Here is a 23,916-nt window from a genome sequence, read left to right as displayed (position 1 = left end):
CTTTTCCCCCAGTGCCTTGGCTTGGCGGCTGCTGCGCACTGCACGCCCGTCTCTGACCAGGTGCGGCAACTTGGACTCGGAGCCTGGGCAGCAGCAGGCTAAGGCGGCGGCTCGGGCGGCAGGCGGGAGCCCCTGCGTGCGCGCCGGCCAGGACGCGCGGCGCCCAACCCTAGGGCGCAGCGGCCGGGGGCGGGGCCGTCTCCGGGCAGGACCACGCCCCTGCCTCCTGCGCACGCGCGCTGCGGGCCGTTAGCTGTCAGGACCAGGCGGCTGGCGGGCGCGCGGCGGGAGCCGACGTCTGCGCCAGGACCCGGCGGGCTGAGCCCGGCGCAGCGACATAGGCGAGGGCAGCGCCGACCCTCGCTCCTGGCCGGGTCGCAGAGGCGAGCAGGGAGCCGCGGGCAGCCGCTCCTGCAGACAAGATGGGGAACCGGGAGATGGAGGAGCTGATCCCGCTGGTGAACCGGCTGCAGGACGCCTTCTCGGCTCTGGGACAGAGCTGCCTGCTGGAGCTGCCGCAGATCGCCGTGGTGGGCGGCCAGAGCGCCGGCAAGAGCTCGGTGCTCGAGAACTTCGTGGGCAGGTGAGCGCGCGGGCGCGGGGCTGGCAGCCCGCTCCTGGCCGTTGGAACGGGGTCGAGCCGGGTGGGCAGGAGCCCAAGAGGGCATCGAGGACGGCGGCGGGGACCGCCAGGCGGGCCGTCTCCTCAGGCTCCGGGCATCCTCCGACCGCCTCCCGCCTGGTGGCCCCCAGGCTGCCTCTCCTCCTGCGATACAAAGCCGTTTCCTTCCAGCGCTCGGGTCGGGGCGTCTGGGGGGAGGGGGTCCGCCCCGGGATGGACGTCCCCGCCTCGGCGCGCCGGCCGCGGGTGAGCTGCGTGCGTAGCGCTCCCGGGCGCTGCCCTGTCCGCTTCTCCTCAGAGGGGCTTGTCGCCGACCCGCCCACCGCTGCATCGCCCCGGTTCCCGGAACCCCTCGGTATCCGCGGTGGGAGACGGCCGTCGCCTGTCCCCGGCTGAGGAGGCGGGGTGTGAGGAGAAAGCCGTGGTTTGTTGTGCAGAGAGGCTTGCTCCAGGGACGCTCCCGGAGGGGAAGAATGGAAGGCGGTGTGCGCGGGGCGCTCCTCGTCGCCGCCCGGGCTCGTGTGCGGGCTCCGGGCTGCCCACCCTGCGGCGCGGACGCGGGCTCTCCCTGTCCAGGTGCCATGTCATTCTTGCGCCAGCTCGGGACTGGCCGGCATCCCTCTCGCACTCTGTGCGCCCCCTCCCCCAGCGTCGTTTTCCCTAGGCGGCTCTTGTTTGTCTTGCAAGATGACATTCTGAATCTGAATGGCAGCTGTGGTTTTCTCCCTGACCCTGAACACGGCAAAATAATGAAAAAAATTTATTATTATTTTTTTGAGTTGGGGACCAGCGTTTCTTCCACTGAGCAATTCACGAGGGATTAAAGTTACCCTCGCGGCCTTGTCTGAGGAGCGCAGGGATTGAAAGCCTCGTGAAAGCTGACGTTTGTCTCCTTGTGGTACCAGCCAGGTAGAAATGTCCAGCAGCGGAGAGAGAGCTGGAGGGGACGCTCCAGAGGTCGTACTTTATTCTTTTTATTTGGCTCATGAGTGACTTGGAAAGCAGAGGTTCGCGTTCCTTTTTCTTTCTTTTTTTGTTAATGCTTGGTGGCGTCCAGCGTTATCAAGAGCTGGATAGTCCCACATCTCTTTTGAAAATGTTAGGATTCAGAAAGTGCTTATTATTTTTCTCTCACGTGATGTTACAGTCTCTCAGATGATACACTTTTCATATTCTTTCCCCTTTCTGAATGATCCAGAAATGTAAGAAACAATTTTAAAAAGTACAATTACGACTGGCTGGTATCCTTGAATAATTAATCACTTTGCCTTGGCTTTATTATTTATTTTGGACAGCGGGAAAGTGATGGTAAAACATTTTGCCTACGTCATCATCTGATGAAGTGATGTATGAATGTGTGATTTCAAACATGTGTGTATATATGTATTACCAGTGAAACTCACTAGATTTAAAGTGGCATCCAAAGGATGTAAGGTTTGATGACATTGTATTTCTGGCTTTTCAAATACCGGAGCATTCTATTCTATGGTGCCTTAAGAGTTACTTAACTATATTTGTTTTTTAAACAAATACTTAAACATTAAAAATTGTAAATATTTCAAATGCAGTTACCGTATTTTTATTGATCTTTAATATATTGATTTAGATGAGCCTATATGAGGGAACTGTGGATGGAAAATGTGTATAATGAAAAAATTGTGCATGTATTTCAAGGTGTTTTTTTTTGCACCAAAACAAACTTATCTTTTAATTCCATTTCCATGAACTTTTTGAAATACCTTATAAGTGCATTGTTTATGGCCTAAGTTTGGAATCTAATGTCAATTCTACACTCCAGGTTTTCAAATCAACTCTTGTTAATGCCATAATAAAATTGTCTCCATTTTTCCTCACTAGCTATAATCTTTTGAGTGAGAATATATAACAGTAAAATATTTATTATCAAACACTTATTATGATAGAATGAAAAAGGAACATTATAAATGCTATAAAAATCAGAGGACTTACCAGAATGCATTAGTAACTTGTTGTTCTTTAAAAAAGTTTTACCAATAATTAAGTACTGTTAGGATGTCAAATCGAAGTAAAGGATGAACATAGAAGAAAAAGCTTATGTAACAAATATGGCCTTTATTAACTGTATAGATGACACCTGCCTGGCACAGCTTTTATATTAGGGAGAACATTTAATTAGAAAGGTCATTTGACTTTAATAAAGATTTTGGTCACTGAATTATTGAGAAATCTAATTTCTAATTATATATCAACCTTAGGGAAAATGGAGTTCTCTCTCTCTTTTTGATAAGAGATTCAGTTGAGATGGAAAAAATGGTACTCATATTTCATTATCTTTTCGCTCTTTATTTTTATTATCTAGTATTTGCAGTAAAGACAAAGTCTTTTCTAAGAATGCACATCTTATCTTTTATATAGTCTACTTTCATTTTAAGAGCCTGACCTAATGTGCAGTTATTAAATCCTGTCATCAAACAAGGGGTCATCGCTTGTATAAATTAATACATAGTGTTTGCTCAGGATGTAAGCTTGTTCTCTGCAAAATAGCGATGCATTTTCCTCCTTCATATTTAACAATCCTAACCATATCTTCTCCTCTCAGATAGTTTGCTTATATTGATTTTTGCCACCAGTGAATTAATTTGAATGTGAATATGGCTACTTCATTTTATTGTAGCTGTAAAAACCGATTTTGGGGTGACAAGCTTGAGATTGTCAGGAATAAAATGAGTTATGAATAAACTGCTTATTTGTGACTCTTGCTGAAGTGATGAATTTCCAAGTCTATGTAATATAATGTGAGTAACCAGATGGTTCTTTTGGCTGTTCAGGATGAGATATATGTTGGCAGTGAGAGGCAGCCTAAGAGCTAGTGAATAGAAACTCAGATCAATGGTCTGATTATAGGGGTTCACTAGCTGACTTGGGTCTGCTCATTGGTCTCATTTAGGTGCAAAATAATTGAATTTATTCAGTTCCTTTCATGATATATAAAAAGTGTGTATACTACATATATGTATTCTTGCAGTGTAATAATAATGATAATAATGGTAAACATTTATTGAGTACTTGCTACATTTCTATTATTCTGTATGCTTTTAAATGGAAAATATTGTTAGAACTTAATAAAATCACAAAGACGGAGCCCCCGCTGTGGCTTAGCTGCTGCCTGTGGTACTGGCATCCCATATTGGTGCAGGTTCCTGTCCTGGCTGCTCCTCTTCCGATCTGGCTCTCTGCTGTGGCTTGGAACAGCAGTGGAGGATGACCCTAGTGCTTGGGCCCCTACACCTTTGTGGGAGACCTGGAAGAAGCACCTGGCTCCTGGCTTCAGATTGGCCCAGCTCTGGCTATTGCAGCCATTTGGAGAACGAACCAACAGATGGAGGACCTTCCTCTCTGTAACTCTGCCTCTCAAATAAATAAATAAAATCTTAAAAACAAAATCACAAAGAGGTAGGTACTTTTATGAGTATCATTTTACAGAAGAGGAAATTAGAATTTAGAGAATTTGAGTAACTTGCTCAAGGCTAATTTAATTCAACATAAAAACAGTGGAGTTAGGATTCAACCAGAGATGTTTGAGTGGCATTACCCATGCTCTAAACCCTCTGGAATACATTGTCCCACCATATTGGTGTTTATTAGTTCGTCTGATTAGTACTTTTAACTTTTTTTTACAGTCTATATAAACCCTGCTTATATAAAAAAGCTGCTATATTAATCTTTTTATCAATATTCATTTATATATGTCTGTCTTGCCTCATTTGATAGAGGATTTGAGGCAACCTCTAAGCAGGAACTACGTTAGTTAAAAAATACGTATTTTCTTTATTATATTAGATATTTATGAATTAGTATATTTAAATATGTGTTTAGGGTGCATATAACCTTTTTTTTTTTTTTTTGGAAAGAACTAAGCTTAGCAAATTTATTGTTGCCAAATGAATTCACTGCCCAAGTGCTATTTGACATTTGTTTGTTTGCAGGCTTGCAAAATACGTTAATAGTGGTAATGCCAGCTATCTTATTTTAGCACAGGCTACATAACTTAGTTTTTTCAAAATCTCTCTGAAAGCATTATAGTTTTAACACTTAGAAAGGAAGTGAGTAGAGGTCTTCAGCAACATAAAACTGTCCCCTGAAATTCTGACTCACAAAAGCCCACTCATATTCATCCCGTGGACACTACTGGGTACCTACTGCCCTTCTCAGAGCTGGCTTGCTTATCACTTACGGTAAGGTGTCACTTGTGATTAGTATGCTGATTAAATCCAATAAAGAGGTTCCTCCACCCAGTTCCCAAAAGTGAGCAATATCTTTGGGCGTGTTGTGCCCCTTTGCTCTTCATCTGTAGGTATATTCCAAAGTCAAGGTTGGATTTGGTGGTTCATCCCTGTCAAGACACCTTAGAATAATAGTAGTGTTTCCCCCATTTTTACTGCCAATGAAGAAAACAGATTTTTCTCGAATTTCAACTCCATTGCGTTCACTTCCACTAGTCCCTTTTTCGACTTCAGCTTTTGCAATTTCCCATAGAGTTTCACTGGGCATTGTGGCAACCAATAGGTTGCTAATGTGCAAATATTTTTTAGTGATACACTCATTAGGAATATTATTTAATGCTAAATATATAGGCAGAAAATTATACACTGTTTTATTCAAGCCTGAGTGGTAAACAGACTTTCAGTTCTTCATAAGTAGAAAAGGTATTGTGGTTAATTTGATAGCTAGACCAAATTAAATGTTTTTTGAAAAGTTATTCTGCTGATCAGAGTTTATTTCAATGTGGAAATCTTCAAGTGATGTGTAGTATATTTAGTTGTGAGATTCTAAAAGCAGATATTTTTATTGTCAAATTAAAGTTATTTTGAGGGAGAACCATAAAAGTGAGCCACTTGATGCTGTTGCTGAATGAACATGATCGAATAATTAAAATAAAACAACAAACTAAGTCATTTATAAGACTATAGGTTGCATCAAATACTAAGTTTTTAAAGGTAAGACTTAGAATGTATCTTGAGCTTCTTTAAAGTGAGAGTTGCTGACATTTAGCATTATCACAGCATATAGTTTTCTTTAAACTGATATATAACATAAACTCAGTTTGTGTAGTCTTCCCCCCAAGAGTTACAAAGCACTTTTCCATTTATTATTTAATTTGGCAGACAATATCATTTTTTCCATTAAGTGGTACCTTTGCTAGCTAATAAATGCAGTTAATTTAGGAGGTTTTACTTATTATTGTGACAATTTTTTTTAGGAGGACAGCAAGCAGCTAGAAAGAGTTAGAAGACTTTCTTCTCCTTCCAGAGCTGAGTTAAGAACGTTGTAAGCAAAAATACAGTATTGAATAATCTGGTTTTCTATATGGACAACATTTTGTAATTTCACATACTTTCAGCATTGATTTAAAAATGCAAATGGATTATGGTGTACTGAATACATTTTTCTAAAGTGGAAGGAGGAAAGGGGCCAGCTTTTAGTCCTTTTTAGGTGGCAGACAGGGACTCTTGTTATATATTTGTACTTTTTATACCTTCCATCTCTTGCCTGTTTTCACATCCTCATTTCAATAGGGAAGGAAATTCAGCATTTGAGAGAGACTAAAGCTAGCCCAGGGTCACATGGCTAATAAATGGACAAGCTGGGATTTAATCTTGGATATGGATTCCTGTTGGAACTCTTGAGAAATATAGGCATAGGGATGGGTGTTTGGTATAGCTGTTAAGATGCCAGTTTAGATTCCTGCATCCCGTATCAGAATGTCTGGCTTCAAGTCTCATCTCTGCTTCTGATCCTGCTTTGTGCTAACATGCATTCATGGAGGCAGTGGGGCTCAAATACTTGGATTTCTTCCAACCTTCTGGGAGGTATGGGTTGGGTTCTAGGCTCTTGGCTTTGGCCTGGCTCAGCCTAGGCTGTTGTAGGCATTTGGGGAGTGAACCAGCAGATGAAAGATGTCTTTCGTGTCTGTCTGTCTTGTCTCTCTCTCTTTCTGTCTCTTTCTCTGTTACTCTGCCTTTTAAATACATAAGAAAATAAATAAGATCTTTAGAGAATAAGAACAGATAGAAATAATGTGAATTAATTGGGCTAAAAAACAGCATATTAATTTATTTTTATCAAAACCCCAAAAACTATAATTCTGAAGTTGAACTGAGATACAAGTGGCAAGCAGAAGATATATAAGTTTCTGGTGTCATTTGGCAGCCAGTATCATTTTAGCTCAAGGCTGCATGTACTGAAGTATCAATGTCAAAGCAGGGAGTTAGTGATATGTGTCTCAATGTCTGACTTGGCTACAAGGCATTGAATTTAGACTGTCACTTTATCACAAAGAGGTACTGTATATTGGAGAGGACCTTAGAGGAGAGTAGTGAGGAAGAAAAGACACTGGAGAGATTAAAAATATAACAATGCAATGAAAGTTAATTGAGAGTGGGGATAGATTTATGCTTTATTAGGGCCTCCAAAGCAATAATACTTAAGGGAGATGGAATTCTATTTCCCTCTTAAAGAATAAGGTATTTGGTTAAAGTAGTGGGTAAACTGAAGATAAAAAAAAGAGAAAATGTTCTAAAGGCAAACTTGAAAATGCAATGTGTTGTGTAGAAAGAGGGGAGAGTAAGTAAAAGCGGTGGACATTTTCATGCATTAAAAACTGTTCAAACTCATTAGAGTTTATTAAATTGTGTGTGTGTGTGTGTGTGTGTGTTCACAGGTAGTTTAGCTTTTCTTCCTTTATTAGTAGTAAGGACTGGCATTTCACTAGGCTGCTGTAAGAAGCTTTCCTCTGGCTTAATTTTCACTAACTTCCTGGAGCTACGTTAGGACGCAGATTTGTCCAAGGTCGGAAAAAGAGCTGGTTTTGGAACGTGGTGTTCCGATCTGGGAGCCCTGTGTCAGTTCAACATCTTTTCTCCCTCCTCTTATTGTTATAGAGCCTTCTCACCCTTGCCCTGCCTCCTCCTTTTCCCATTCCCTTGCATTGGGCCTGTCTTTTCTCCTCCTTCATACTGCCCTCCATGACTCTTCTTGATAGCAGGATGACAGTGACATTACAGTTTTTCCCACACAGCCTATCAGAAGGAGACAGGGAGCAAAATTTTTCTCAGACTTAGACTGGGTAATTTGAGAGTTACTTTTGAGTAATGTGTGAATTTCAGGGAACAGATAGGCTAACAATAGACTAAATCAGCTATTGCATGTTTTCACACATTATTAATATTTATCCACAAGGTAGGCATTGGAAAGTTGTGCCTGGGGCAGTCACTGGTAAGTCTTGCTGAAACCAAGGCAACCTTCCAAAAGGTTGTATATAAATAAATAATGTAAGTGGAAAAGAGACCATTTAAAGAAATGGTTGGACATTTAGGTAGAATAAAACACATATTTGTGTAGCAAACCCATGTTCTTCAGTTTGCCCATTTATGTTTCTTAGAATGCATTGATCACTTTGAGACCCATCAATGTTGTAGAAATTATTTTAGCAGTTAATTTCAACAATTTCAAAAGTTAATTTTAACACTGTGTTAAGTCCTTAATGTTTGATTATAAAGACAAAGTAGTTGTTGAGGAAAAGGATGATGTATTTAATCCTTGGATTTTATGAATGATACAGGATTACTTTAGATTTCTTTTTTGAGATTTGTTTATTTGAAAGGCAGAGTTACAGAGAGGCAGAGGCAGAGAAAGAAAGTCTTCCTTCTGCTGGTTCACTCCCCCACATGGTTGCAACAGACGGAGCTGTGCCAATCTGAAACCAAGAACCCGGAGTTTCTTCTGGTTCTCCCACGTGGGTGCAGGGGCCCAAGGACTTGGGCCATCTTTGGCTGCTTTCCCAGGCAATAGCAGGGAGCTGGATATGAAGTGGAGCAACTGGGACTTGAACTAGTGCCCATTTGGGATGTTGGCACTGCTGGGGCAGCTTTACCTGCTATGCCACAGTGCTGGTCCCTAGATTTCTTTTTTCTCTAACATCTCAGCTGTATGTCCTCTGCTTCTGGGGGTTTAAAGTGGGCCTCAGTGCTTCTTTGTGACAATGTTTCATTTTCATTTTCCACTGTGTATCCATACATGTTAGATGTAGGTAGGATTTCTGATGAACCTTTTGGTCAATCATTTCAGTGGCTTTGGACTGAAAAGACTAACCCAGGCAAATAAGTTATTTGATAGTTGACTAATATTGTTTTTTTTTTTTTTAATTTTTTAATAGGCAGAGTTAGACAGTGAGAGAGAGAGAGAAAGAGAAAAAGGTCTTCCTTTTTCCGTTCTTCCTTTTTCCGTTGGTTCACCCCCGAAGTGGCCTCTATGGCCAGCGCATTGTGGCTGGCTCACTGCACCGATCTGAAGCCAGGAGCCAGGTGCTTCCTCCTGGTCTCCCATGCGGGTGCAGGACCCAAGGACCTGGGCCATCCTCCACTGCACTCCCGGGCCACAGCAGAGAGCTGGACTGGAAGAAGAGCAACTGGGACAGAATCCGGTGCCCTGACTGGGACAAGAACCCGGGGTGCCGGTGCTGCAGGTGGAGGATTAGCCTAGTGAGCCATGGCACTGGCTAATATTGTTGATAGCGTTTTTTCTTAGATTCTTGAAAAGTGAATATTTGAAAAGCAGCACATTATGGTAGTAGAGTACAGGATTTACTGCCTGGTGTTTGAGTCCCATCTCTCACCCATGATGGAAGCATGGCTCCCTCAATAAGTTCTTTAACCTCTTTAGGCCTTGGTTTCCTCACCTGCAAAATTGGGATAACAGATTTTTTTTTATTGTGTGTGAATTTTAAGTAAGATAATGTCAAAATGTACATTTTGATAAATGGTGGATATTAGTCCTAATCTGTTATTTAGACTGGAAATTTTCTGAATATTTTTAAAACCAATGCAAATTTAGGAGACTAAGAGATGACAATAAATATTTGCAAGTTATCTTTGTGGATGTTAGAAAATTATAGTTGTGGCTGGCACCACGGCTCAATAGGCTAATCCTCCGCCTTGTGGCGCTGGGTTCTAGTCCCAGTCGGGGTGCCGGATTCTGCCCCGGTTGCCCCTCTTCCAGGCCAGCTCTCTGCTATGGCCCGGGAGGGCAGTGGAGGATGGCCCAAGCGCTTGGGCCCTGCACCCCATTGGAGACCAGGAGAAGCACCTGGCTCCTGGCTTCGGATCAGCGTGGTGCGCCGGCCACAGCGCACCGGCCGCGGCGGCCATTGGAGGGTGAAACAATGGCAAAAGGAAGACCTTTCTTTCTGTCTCTCTCTCTCACTGTCCACTCTGCTTGTCAAAAATAAATAAATAAATAAATAAATAAAAGAAAATTACAGTTTCATCAAATGCCAGTTCTTTAAATCTTTAGATCTGGGTAACTTAGAGTATATTTGGGGCTTTTTAGAAGAAAACATGGTCCACATTTAGTATTATTACTATCCTTCTAATTTTTCTAAGAGGATAGGAAAAGCCTGTTTTCTTTAATTTAAAACCAAAGGAGATTAAGCTTGAAAAAAAAAGTCAATTAGTAGGAGTCATATGGTGAAAACTAGAGATTATGAACCAATAACATAGAGATAATAGAACTGAAATGAAGTTTTCTGATACTGTTTTCATATGTCCTCCTAGAAAACATAGTTTAAGGAGGTTATTTGATTCTGTGATATGCAGTATTCCATTCTTGGCATGCCTTTTTCTTTGGAAGTGTTAGGTGAAATTGCAGGCAAAGACGGGTTAGAAGGAGGGCAAAGCAACTGAGGAAGTCCAGCTGGAGAAGCAGGATGACTTAGCATGAGTATGCACTAAGCTCAAAAAACAGTCAGTGGATCAGGAGGTAGTGGGTTATTAGATCTTAGGAGAAGTACCAGTGTTTTTTTTTTTTTTCTTGTAGTGGATATTGAAGCAATATCCAATGTCATGATTTTCAGGGGAAAGATTCATATTCTGATTTGATTGTCATTCTCACAGCTTCTTATCCACAAATTTTAGCTTTGAGCTAGTTAACTAGTTCCATTTGAAGTGGCATTATGTTACTAGGTATGCTTGAATGGCTTTGGGTGTCTTATTTAGTTGGGGTTCAGAACTCTACATGTGTGTGTGTGTGTTGTGTTTTCTGGTTAGTAAAACTGAAACCCATTCTTTTCATTTATTGAAGTGAGGGTAAAAGACTGCAGTCTTTTCAGAATCCTAACATTCATGGTTCTCTGAATCCTGCTATCTGAACAATAACTAATGTGTGTGAGATTTTTGCTTTCACCTACAAGTAGCCATATAACTCTGAATATGGCAGTCCTTATGGATTCAGCTTAAGAAATTTTGCTTAATTTGTTTACTTAATCCTAAAATAATCATGTGAAATTGAGGGGTGGGGTTTACTTGATTTGAAGTAGGTACTTTGAATGTTATGTTTTCCTCAGGGATCCCCACCCCCCACCCCCCGGAGTCAATTAAGTGGCATAAGGAATATGTGTCTCTTGCTGGAAGAGCAAGAGGGGCTATGAGAAGGGGGAGGCTCTGGCTCTGCTTGTTTTTTCCTAAGTGTCTGCTGTATTGTGGATGTTACTGTGGATTCATTCTGAGAGGAGGAGCGCGGTGGGGGCAAGAGGCGTGGAGTCACCACACAGACCCCGGGAGTTGGGTGAGAGCGGCCAGAGGGGAGCAGCCAGCAGACTTGTTTATTTCAGTTGGTACAGTAGCTTATATAGCTGAGGCAGCCAATCCGGTCAAGGGGTGGTTTATGCCCTAACCAATGCCTGTTGCCAGTGGCCATCTTGGCATGGCCTTCTCATTCCGCCACAGTGGGAGTAAATGAGAGCAGACAACGGAGTCTCACTGTTGCGGGAGTTAGAATTGCTACTGGGTCATTTTGGGGGTGGATTGAGTTTACATCATGGCAGGAACCCCTGTATGTTTGTTGACAGCAGGCCCCAGGGAAGCCAAAGCAACTTGGTGGAGAGCAGTCCCAGCTGGGTTTAGCACAGGCTCTACTATTGCCTGCTGGTCTTCCTCAGCATTCTGTGTCTGACTTGCAGGTCCCTCCTGTGTGGTACTTGTGTATACTTTACTGTATGGGTTCACACTTTCCAGTTGTCTATCTGCTGAACGCTTTTTTTTTTTAATATTTATGTTTACTTATTTGAAAGTCAGACTTACAGAGAGAGGGAAAGAGAGAGAGAGAGAGAGAGAGTTATCTTCCATTCAGTGGTTCACTGCCCAGATAGTCACAACAGCCAGAGCTAGGCCAGACGGAAGCTAGGAGCCAGAAGCCAGGGGCCAGGAGCCAGGAGCTTCTTCTAGGTCTCCCTCGTGGGTGATGGGAGCCAAATCACTTGGGCCATCTTCTTCTGCTTTCCCAGGTGCATTATTGGGGAGCTGGATGGGAAACAGAGCAATGGGGCTTGAAATGGTGCACATATGGGATAGCAGCATCACAGGTGGCAGCTTTATCCACTGAGCCACAATGCTGGCCCCTGCCCAATGCTTTGAAGCTTCTATGAAGTCAGGAGCTGCATTTCCTTGGTTGTGTTCCATACCACAATGGAGGAACACAGCAGGAGCTAACTGAATGAATGAGTCATGTGATTTTGTATGAGCCATTTATCCAAGCTGATCACACCTTCTTCATCAGTAAATTGATTGAGGGTGCAGAGGAAGAGTTGGATTAGATCAGTATTTTTTCAAATTGTGGGTTGTGACATAATAGTGCTTCATGATGTCAATAGAATGGATTGTAACAGGGACTGGTGTTGTGGCACAGTGGGTTAAACTGCCACCTGTAAAGCCAGCATCCCATATTAGAGCACTTGTTTGGGTTCCAGCTGCTCCATTTTCAATCCAGCTCTCTGCTAATGTGCCTGGGAAGGCAGCAGAAGATGGCCGAAGAACCTGAGCCCCTGCCACTCACATAGGAAACCCAGATGGAGTTCCTATTTCTTGGGGCCTGGCCCAGCCCCGACCATTGTGGCCATTTGAGGAGTGAACCAACTGGTAGAAAATCTCTCTCTCTCTCTCACACACTCTGTCACTTTGCCTTTCAAATAAATAAAAAAAAATCTTTTAAAAAGAATGGGATGTGACATTTTTAAAAATTATCAGACTGCATTCCAAGTAATAATGATAAATCTTGTTTTGTGAAACTTTTGTATTAATTGTATATTCATAAATGCATACTGAGCTACAATGTATAACGCATTTCTTACTATGAGGCAGCTTAAAAATTAAATGCCTCCCAACTAATTTAAATTTAATAGTAATCTCATCCTTTATCTAATATTTGATATTTTAATGTCTGGGCCTATTCTTTTTTTTATTCTTTTTAATGCAAAAGGCACAATTCACACTATACCATACTAATCTTTTAATTGAAAAATTACTTTTTACATATAATAAAATTCAGACATTCCAAATGGGTATACAATAAAAATTGTCTTTCCCCCACTGGGTTTCATATTAGATATTTCATTTACCTGCATACCTGCCAGAATATTTCAGGTTTATATTTGCTTTACATTAATTCTTTTTTTTTTTTGATTTTTGAGCATAAAGAGAGTTTAATAAACTGGTTTATTTTAGGTAGATGATAAAACCAGTAGAGAAAGGATATGTTTTTAAATTCTATTAATAGATGGATTCCATTAGTATATATGTCCTAGACTGTATAAGCCTGTATATATTCAGCAACTTCTTTAAGGAATTTGATGACATGTAGAATACTAAAGTTGATATGCTGTTAATGTCAGGGTAACTAGGCTAATGATTCTTATGAGAGGCATTTTTTAGAAAATAGTTGGTGGGGTCTTGATGCTGTCTGCAAATATTTAAGGAGCTGTTAATTGAAAATGGTTTTGATTGACTCTGTATGTCTCTTGAAGACAAAGTTAGAACAAATGGGTGAAACTTACAGGCAGCTAGATTTAAACTTAGTAAGAGGGTAGCTGTTGAACAGAATAGTTGATTGGAATGGGTTGCCTGTGAGGCATTAAGTATTCCATTACCATAAGGCTAGAGGCTGGAGATTTGTGTCTTGGTGGCTTGTAAGTTTGGTTTATTTGAGAGGGAGATTGAGAAAAAAGACTTAAAAGATTATTTTTAACATACAGCCTATGATTTGGCTTTGTGGGTATCTGAGAAACCTGGCTCAAAAATGTGTTTTTTGAGGGCTATCTGTGGGTAGATAAGTAAAGGAAGACTATGGAAAGGGTCAAAACCTCCCTGGGTCCAGGTCTTTCAGGCTTTTAAAAAAATAGCAATGAATGTTAGTGTGTGATATGAGGAAACTGGAATCTGGAATGGCTAATTCTATGAAGCACCTTTAGTATATTTTAAAGGTAAACTGTATTTTTTTTTTTTTTTATTTGACAGGTAGAGTCATACAGTGAGAGAGACAGAGAGAAAGGTCTTCCTTCTGTTGGTTCATTCCCCACATGGCTGCTATGGCCGGTGCTGTGCTGATCTGAAGCCAGAAGCCAGGTGCTTCCTTCTGGTCTCCCATGTGGGTGCAGGGGCCCAAGGACTTGGCATCTTCCACTGCTTTCTCAGGCCATAGCAGAGAGCTGGATCGGAAGAGAGGCAACCAGGACTCTAACTGGTGCCCGTATGGGATGCCAGTGCTGCAGGCAGAGGATTGACCAAGTGAGCCATGGCACCAGCCCCTCATTTTTTTTTTTAAAGTGAATAACTGCTTGATTTTAAATTCTGCTTTATTTTTAAAGATTTATCATTTGAAAGACAGAATTACAGAGAGAGGGAGAGAGAGAGAGAGATTGAGAGAGATCTTCTATTCATTGTTTTATTCCCCAAACGGCTGGGGCTGGGCCAGGCCAAAGCCTGGAACTCCACATGGGACTTCCACATAGGTGTCAGGGGCCCAAGCACTTGGGTCATTTTCTGCTGTTTTTGCAGGTACATTAGCAGTGAGATGGATTGGAAGTGAAGCATGGAGGCAGTGGCCTAACCCACTGTACCAGAATGTCAGGCCCCTAAACTCTGCTTTCCCTATCAATTCCACTTCTCTTAGTGGCATACCAATATAGAAACTTAAAAATAAAGAAAAAGCATAGTTTTCTTTTTGTTTTTCTTCCTAATCCATATAGCAATTTATTTATTTTTCTTTTTAAAAAGATTTATTTATTTATTTGAGAGGTAGAGTTACAGACAGAGAGGGATAGACAGAAAAGTCTTCCACCTGTTGGTTGACTCCTGAAATGGCTGTAACGGCTGGAGCTGGGCTGATCTGAAGCCAGGAGCCAGGAGCTAGGAGCCTCTTCTGGGTCTCCCAGGCGGGTACAGGGGCCCATACACTTGGGTCATCTTCCACTGCCTTCCCAGGCCATAGCAGAGAGTTGGATGGGAAAGGAGCAGCCAGGACACGAACTGGTGCCCACATGGGATGGTGGTGTTGCAGGTGGATTCTTAGCCCACTACACCACAGCACTGGCCCTTCATATAGCAATTTCTTTATTCAAAACATCTTCTAGGTCTACCTTTTCTTATTTACTCTCGTTTCAACCATTCTAGTCTCAACTTTCTCCTTACACCTGGATAACTAACAGCATTCTGCTCTCTCACATCCTCTTCTTCCCGTGTGTATATTGGTGCCTTCAGATTAATATTTCAAAACACTTTAATGTCTCTGTCCTTTTTAAGAACCTGCAGGGGCCAGCATTGTGGCACAGCAGGTTAAACCCCTGCTTGTGATACCAGCCTCCCTTATTGTAGTGCAGAGTCGTTGCTGCTCCACTTCCAATTCAACTCTCTGCTACTGCACCTTGGAAGGCAACAAAAATGGCCCAAGTACTTGGGTGCCTGCCATTCATGTGGGACACCCTGATGTAGTTCCAGGCTCCTGGCTTCAGCTTGCTCTGGTCCTGGCTGTTGTGGTCATTTGGAGGTGAACCAGCAGATGGAAGATCGCTCTGTCAGAAATAAATAAAATAAATCTTAAAAAAGAGAACCTGCAGTTACAGTACCACCTTTAGATCTCTACTTGTTTTCCAAAACCTCTAGCTCTCCAGTTTTGTGTTCTACCCCTCCCAAGTGTGTTTTTGTATAACTTATTTCATCATTTCTGTGTATGCAGTGGCCACTTCTGATTACATTAGAACAATGTAATGGCCTGGGCAGAGCATATTTTGTGAGCAAAAGGGAGTCAAACAACCAACCCTTATTTAAGTGCTACTTTGTGAAAGATACTATTTTAGGATGGAGAGGCAATTAAAAGGTATTTTCTTCAACAGAATCTAATGTAGACTGGCATCAAGGCAGTGAATTGGCATTGAAGTATTTCTGATTTAGTTTGTGGTATATCTGGAGTCAGGATTCAGGAGGTTTAAGTTGCCACAGTATGCATAGATGAAGGGAGCCATTTTGGGAGTCAAAGGGGAATTAATCATCTAATGGTAATGGGAATCAATAATCTAATCATCATTTTAGTTATGGAAATAGAATAGGGCATTTCAGATTGCAAGTGGTTGGTAAGAGAGGAATAAAAAAAGAGTTCCAAACTTGGAAAGGGTTTCTACAATAATGGTGATGAAATTTGTAGAAATAAGAAATTTGAATAGTTCCTTCCTCCATCAAACTAGTCAAATCTTTCACTTTACCACCAGGCTCATAATCCTTCCTGAAGCACATCTGACCATCATCTATGGTGATTGCAGTATTCTCTGTCATCTTATCACCTACAGTTCACCCTATTTAGCATCTGAATATTTCTGGCTGATTAATGACACCTGCCCATGAGGCAGGCTGCAAACTCTTTATTAGTGTTCCTCACAGTACCTTGAGCAATACAGTTAAATATACTTTATGGAGTGGATATTTGTGTCCTTCCAAAATTCGTATGTTGAGGCCCTTAACCCCCTATTACTAGTGTATTTAGAGATACAGTCAATAAAGAAGTAATTCACAGTAAGAAGATCATGAAGGTGGGTCCTGACCCAATAGAATTGATGTCTTTATGTGAAGAGACACCAGAGAGCTCACTATGTCCCCAGGTGCATACAAAGAAGGGATCATATGAGCATACAGCCAGCAGTCAACCATCAATAGGCAGGTGGGAGAGCCTAGAAACCAAAATGGCTTTAATCTTGTATTTCTAATCTCCAGAACTTTGAGAGATAAATTTCCTTTTGTTTAAATCACCCAGACTGTGTTATTTTCTTATGGCAGCCTGAGCAGAATAGTACAGATACTTAAATTTTTATTGAGTTTTCACTAATTAAATTATATTGACTGGACTTAGATGGGTTGGTACTACTGAGAGTGAGGATCATGACTTTAAGTCAGATTTATTTTTTCACTTGTGAGATAAAATTGGCTGTTTGATGAGCTCTTTGCCTCAATTTTGAGTTATTCCTTCTCTTCCCTGTATCTCTTTCCCCATTTTTTTTTTTTGACAGGCAGAGTGGACAGTGAGAGAGAGAGACAGAGAGAAAGGTCTTCCTTTGCCGTTGGTTCACCCTCCAATGGCCGCCGCGGCCGGCGCGCTGTGGCTGGCACACCACGCTGATCCGATGGCAAGAGCCAGGTACTTATCCTGGTCTCCCATGGGGTGCAGGGCCCAAGTACTTGGGCCATCCTCCACTGCACTCCCTGGCCACAGCAGAGAGCTGGCCTGGAAGAGGGGCTACCGGGACAGAATCCGGCACCCCGACCGGGACTAGAACCCGGTGTGCTGGTGCCAGTAGGTGGAGGATTAGCCTAGCGAGCCGCGGCGCCGGCTTCCCCATTTTCTTAATGATACAGATGTACTTATGATTTTCCTGTCATAACATCTGTCCTCTTCAGCTGGTGGTTTCATTTCTTTTACAACCATCACATAGCTTTCACTTCTGAGCTCAGGAACCAAATAGACTTGAATACAAGGGATAATGATACTTAAAAGACTAGATGATCCCTGCATCTCCCAAAGCAAGTATCTGGATATCTGTGTAAGATTTACCTGTGGAACTTGCCAAATAAAAGTTCCTGGGTTGCATGCACAGAAGCCACCTCAGTGGGTCTGGAGTTAAGCCAGAGTAATCTGTGCTTTTCTAAAGCTTTTCTCATGCTTTGATAAGCAGCCAGATATGGGAGCTACTAATCACCATTTCCACAATTCCCATTATTTCTGCAGCTGTGGATAAAGAACACAGTGTGTCTTCCTTCTCCATCAGTACACTAAAATGGCCCTTGTCAAGGTCTCTGATGATTTCTAAAACTCAACTGCCTCCTTTGTCCTCATTTCTTCTAGGTTACTTCTTTCTCTTCTGGGCACACATAGTTCTCTGGGCATTTCTTTAACGTTATACTTAGTAAAATGTATTGAATTATCTTATCTGCTCCTGCCACTAAATCGTGATTTTCCTGGGCAGAGTCTCTTTTACTAATTTATCTTCATTTCTAGTGTATAATAACTTTTCAGTGATCTGGTCAACAAATCTAATGGAGTGGCTTCAGTATCTGACACAGCTGGTTTATCTGTACCATATGATGCTATTTATTGAACATCTGCCATGCACCAACTAGTGTTAGATGCCAGGAAGACATTAATATGTAAAAGAAGCACATTCTTTGTCATTGTGGAGCTTATAGTTTAGTAAAGAAACACACGGTAAACAAAGTATATAAGTATAAATCAGTATGAATTTATGTGACAAAAATGACAAAGCTGACTAGGTTGTAGGGATAGAGCATAGAGTATATCAGGGAGGGATGTATATTTATAGGTTGGTCAGGAAAACTTATTTGATCTGGTGGCATTTCAGCTGAAGGACAAGGAATCAGCCAAGGGATGAGCTTGGAGAAAGCATTCCTTGTAGAAGGAATAGTAAATTCTAAAGCGCCAAGGTGTTACAGAGGTGTGTGTGTTGTAGGTACTGAAGGTACGTCAGTGTCACTAGATCCATTGGGAGGGGGAAGTATGGCAAGGAGAAAGAGCAGAGTGGAGATGGATAGGCTTTGTCAGTACCAGAAATAGGTTTAGAGTTTATCCAGAGTGCTATGATAAGCAACTGAAGGAAGGATTTTAATCAAGGTAGTGACATAATCTGATTTACATTTTAGAAAGATCATTCTAGGTCAGTGCTGTTCAAGACAATAGTCACTACCCTATTGTAGCAAATGCTTCTGTGAAATGGAATTTTCAATTTTATGTCATTTCTGTTACATTAAACCTACACTTAAAAACAAAATGGATTCAGTTACTAGAAAGCTTTTAAGTGTGTTTTGGTACATGACACTGCCTTTTCAGTTATAAATTTTATGGATTTTAAATATAGATCCTGAAGATGAAGATTTAATATCCAAATTGAGATATGTTGTATGTATAAAATACAAAATATTAAAGATGTTTAAAAAAGATTTATTTATTTATTAGAAAGGCAGAGTCAGAGTGAGACAGAGAGTTAGAGAGGTCTTTCATCTGCTGGTTCACTCCCCAAGTGGCCACAACAGCCAGAAATGAACCTATCCTGAGCTGTGAGCCAGGAGCTAGGAGCTTCTTCTGGGTCTTCCACATGGGTGCACGGTCCTTGGGCCATCTTCTACTGATTTCCCAGGCCATAGCAGAGAGCTAGATTAGAAATGGAGTAGCCGGGACTCAAACCAGCAACCATATGGGATGCTGGCATTGCAGGCAACAGCTTTACCCCCTACACCACAGTGCTGACCCCTAAAGATGCTTTATGATCTTAAGTACTTGGGCCCTTGCCATCCAATAGGAGACCTGGATGGATTCCAGGCTTCTGACTTGTCATGGCCCAGGTCTGGCTGCTGTGGCCATTTGGGGATTAAACCATCAGATAAAAGATTCCTCTCTCTCTCTCTCTCTCTTTCTGTGTGTGTGTGTGTCTTGCCCCCTTTCTCTTTATCTCTGCCTTTCAAATAAATAAATAAATAAAAAATAAATACCTTAACATTTTTTTTCTGTGAAAAAGGAATGTAAGCTGTCTTATTAACAATTTTTATGCATTGAAATATATTTTGAAGAGCTTGAGTTAAATAACATGTATTTTTAAATTTAATCTTATGGGGACCAGCATTGTGGCATAGTAGGTAAGTGTCTGCCTGTGACGATGGCATCCCATTTGAGCGCTCTTCCTTTCTTTCTTCCTTCCTTCCCCCCTTCCTTTCACGATTTTATTTATTTATTTGATAGATAGAGTTACAGTGAGAGGGAGAAACAGAGAGAAAGGTCTTCCTTCCGTTGGTTCACTCCCCAGATGGCCGCAACGGTGGAGCTGTGCTGTTCAGAAGCCAGGAGCCAGGTGCTTCCTCCTGGTCTCCCATGTGGGTGCAGGGGCCCAAGGACTTGGGCCATCTTCTACTGCTTTCTCAGGCCGTAGCAGAGAGCTGGATCGGAAGAGGGGCAGCCAGGACTCGAACTGGTGCCCGTATGGGATGCCAGTGCCGCAGGCGGAGGATTAACCTACTGCACCATGGAGCTGGCCTCTTGGGCACTTTTTCAAAACCTAGGTGCTCCACTTCCCATCCAGCTTCCTGCTAATGTGCCGGGAAAGCAGTGGAGGATAGCCCAAGTGCTTGGGCCTCTGCACCCATGTGAGAGACCTGGAAGAGGCTCTGGTCTCCTGGCTTTAGCCTGGCCCAGTCTTGGCTGTTGTGGCCATTTGGGGAGTGAACTAGCTGATGGAAGATCTCTCTTTTTCTCTCTTCCTCTGCCCCATGCATCTCTGACTTTCAAGTAAAAAATAAATCTAAAAAAATTATTTTACTTATTTCTTTTGTCTTTTTGTATTGTGGTTAATAGAGCATTTGCAGTTGTTTACAGGGTCTCATTATATCCCCATTATACTTGCCATGCACCAGATACTGTGTGGCTAACAGGACTGGGGGATGGCCAAGTAGTAGCTGAGAGATGAGTTAGGAATATTGCAGTTGCCTAGGTAGGTAATAATGCTATCTTTTCAGTAAGGAGTTGACAGTGGAAATGAAAAGCGTCCACGTATGTTTTGAAAGGAGAGTAATGGATATGTGCTGATGAATTAGGGAAAGGAAGAAAAAAATTACTGTCAGGGCCTTAACTTGTGGCTGGATGGACATGTTTAATGTTTCCTAAAATAGGAATACTGGAAAAAGTTGAGGATGTAACAAGATTATGGATTTGCTCATGTTAGAACCTATAAGACATTTATGTGGCTGAATATAAGAGCCTTGGGCACACTGAGAATTGAAGATATTAATTAGCAGTTGTCAATATATCATTGATAACTAAACCTCAAGACTGTACATCAAAAGCCCCAAAATACCATCAAAATAAATTAAAGAAGAAATTAAGTGGAAAGACATCCTTTATTCATGAACTGGAAGACTTGAATATTAAATTAAGAAGGCAATACATTCCCAAACAGTCTGCAGATTCAATACAATCCCTATCAAAATTTCAGATGCACTTTTTCTTTTTTTTTTTTGCAGAGATTGACAAGCTGATCTTAAAATTCTTTTGGAGGTACAGGATTCAAAATGGCCAAAACTATGTTAAAAACAACCAGCAACCAAATGAAGACACACACTACTCAATTCTAAAACTTACTATGAAACCATGTAGTATTTAGCATAAGGACAGGCATTTAAGTATAGATGGATGGAATAGACTTGAGAGTCCAGAAGTAGATGGTTATGTTTATGGTCAATTGAGTTTTGGTGAGAGTACCAAGACAATCCAATAGAGGGGTTTTCTTTTGAATAATGTAAATGAATAAATTTGGATCTCTACCTCATACTACATACTAAAATTAACTCAAACTGGATCAAAGACCTAAATGTCAGAGATAAACTTTAAAGCTTTTAGAAGAAAACAGAGAATAAATCTGGTGACTTTCAATTTGGCAATGGTTTCTTAGCTATGACACCAAAAGCACACGTGACAAAAGAAAAAAGGGTTAAATTGGGCTTTATCAAAATTACAAATAATTTGTGCTTCAAAGGATACTATCAAGAACATGAAAAGATAACCCAGGTAATAGGAGAAAATCTTTGTAAATCATATACAAAAATTCCTTGGTTTATTATTATGCTTTGGTTTGTTGTGCCTTGCACCTTTTTTTAGAAATTGATGGTTTGTGACAACTGTGTTGAGCAAATCTCTCAGTGACATTTTTCCAACAGTATGTGCTCATTTCATATCTATAGGTATCACATTTTGTTAATTCAACTTTTTAATTGTTGTATCTGTGACCAGTGACCTTTGATGCTACTGTTGTAATTGTTTTGGAGCACCAGGAAATGTGTCCATATAGGATGGTGAACTGAATAAAAGAAGTGTCAGTTCTTATTGCTCCACTGACTGCCAATACCTCCGTGTCTTTCCCTCTCTGGCCTTCCTATTTCCCAAGGAACAACAGTATTGAAACTAGACTAATTAATAACTTATAATGGTCTCTAAGTGATCATGTGAAAGGAAGAGTTGCATGTTCCTCACTTTACATCAAAAGCTAAAGATTATTAAGTTCAGTGGGGAAGGCATGTCAAAAGCTGAGATGGGTTGAGAACCAAGTGTCTTGGACTGAACAGTTACTCAAATTGTGAATGCAAACAGAACATTCCTGAAGAAAATGAGAAGAGTACTTCAGTGAATACATGAATGATAAGAAAGTGAAATAGTCTTGCTGATGATATGTGGAAAAAGTTTTAGTGGTTTGGATAGAAAATTAAAGCAGCACAACCCTCAAACCAACGCCTAGTTCAAAATAAGTCCCTAAACCTATTCTCTTCTATAAATTCTGAGAGAAATATGGAAGCTGCAGAAGAAAAGTTTGAAACTAACAGAGGTTGGTTCATGAGTTTGAGAATCCATTTCCGTAACATAAAGGCAAAAAGTGAAATAGCAACTACTGATGTAGAAGCTGCAGCAAATATCTAGAAGATCTAGCTAAGATAATTGGTGAAGCAGCTACACTAAGCAACACATTTTCAATATAGATGATACAGTCTTATATTGGAAGAAGGTGCCTTTCAAGACTTCCATAGCTAGACAGAAGTCAACACCTGGCTTCAAATCTCCCAAGACAGGCTGATTTTCTTGTTTTGGACTAATGCAGCTGGTGAGTTTAAGTTGAAGCCAATGCTATTTTTCCATTCTGATACTCCTAGGACACTCAAGAATTATACTAAATCTACTCTGCTTGGATCTATACATGGAAGAACAAGGCCTGAATGGCAGCACACTTGTTTATGACTTGGTTTACTGAATATTTTAAACCCACTGTTGGGACCTACTGCTCAGAAAAAGAGATTCCTTACAAAATATTACTTTTACTGATGATGTTGACAATGCACATGGTCCCTTAAGAGCTCTGATGGACAAATACAATGAGATTAATGTTCTTTTTTTTAATTTTTATTTTTTGACAGGCAGAGTGGACAGTGAGAGAGAGAGAGACAGAGAGAAAGGTCTTCTTTGCCATTGGTTCACCCTCCAATGGCCGCCGCGGCCCGCGCGCTGCGGCTGGTGCACCGCACTTGATCCGATGGCAGGAGCCAAGTACTTATCCTGGTCTCCCATGGGGTGCAGGGCCCAAGGACTTGAGCCATCCTCCACTGCACTCCCTGTCCACAGCAGAGAGCTGGCCTGGAAGAGGGGCAACCGGGACAGAATCCGGCACCCCAACCGGGACTAGAAGCCGGTGTGCCGGCGCTGCAAGGTGGAGGATTAGCCTAGTGAGCCGCGGCACCGGCTGAGATTAATGTTCTTGTATCTGCTAACATAACATCTGTTTTACAGTTCATGGATAAAGGAATAATTTTGACTTTTAAGTCTTGTTATCTAAGGAAAATATTTTGTAAGGATATAGCTACCATACATAGTGATGACACAGATGGATCTGGCAAAGTAAATTGAAAAGCTTTTGGGAGACCAGGAGAAGCACCTGGCTCCTGCCTTCGGATCAGCGCGGTGCGCCGGCCGCAGCGCGCCGGCCGCGGCGGCCATTGGAGGGTGAACCAACGGCAAAGGAAGACCTTTCTCTCTGTCTCTCTCTCTCACTGTCCACTCTGCCTGTCCAAAAAAAAAAAAAAAAAAAAAAAAAAAAGCTTTTGGAAAATGTTCACATTCTATATGCCAATAAGAACATTGATGATTCATGGGAAAGGTCAAAATGTCAACATTAACAGGAGATTGAAAGAAGTGGATTCCATTTCTCATGGGTAACTTTGAAGGGTTCAAGTCTTCAGAGGAGGAAGCAACTGCAGATATGATAAAAGTATCAAGAGAACTAGAATTAGCCGGCGCCGTGGCTCAATAGGCTAATCCTCCACCTTGCGGCGCCGGCACACCGGGTTCTAGTCCCAGTCAGGGCGCCGGATTCTGTCCCGGTTGCCCCTCTTCCAGGCCAGCTC

The 23,916-nt window shown here is 41.7% G+C and overlaps 1 protein-coding gene across 9 annotated transcripts in view; it reads left to right on the top strand.

The window, feature by feature from the left end:
* Nucleotides 1-236: 236 nt before the first annotated feature.
* DNM3 (dynamin 3) overlaps nt 237-23,916 on the top strand; it is a 634,013-nt gene continuing 610,333 nt past the window's right edge. For 4 of the 9 annotated variants that reach the window (XM_051857117.2, XM_008264064.4, XM_051857115.2 and 1 more), the window contains exon 1: nt 237-583. In XM_051857117.2, the coding sequence (XP_051713077.1) occupies nt 423-583 (161 nt within the window). In that variant the 5' untranslated portion in view covers nt 237-422. The remainder of the gene's footprint in view (nt 584-23,916) is intronic. The other 5 variants (XM_002715619.5, XM_051857116.2, XM_008264067.4 and 2 more) reach the window with 3 other exon arrangements.

Source organism: Oryctolagus cuniculus, chromosome 7 (genome assembly GCF_964237555.1).
Source record: "Oryctolagus cuniculus chromosome 7, mOryCun1.1, whole genome shotgun sequence".
NCBI lineage: Eukaryota > Metazoa > Chordata > Mammalia > Lagomorpha > Leporidae > Oryctolagus > Oryctolagus cuniculus.
This window is presented reverse-complemented; position numbering and strand designations above follow the sequence as displayed.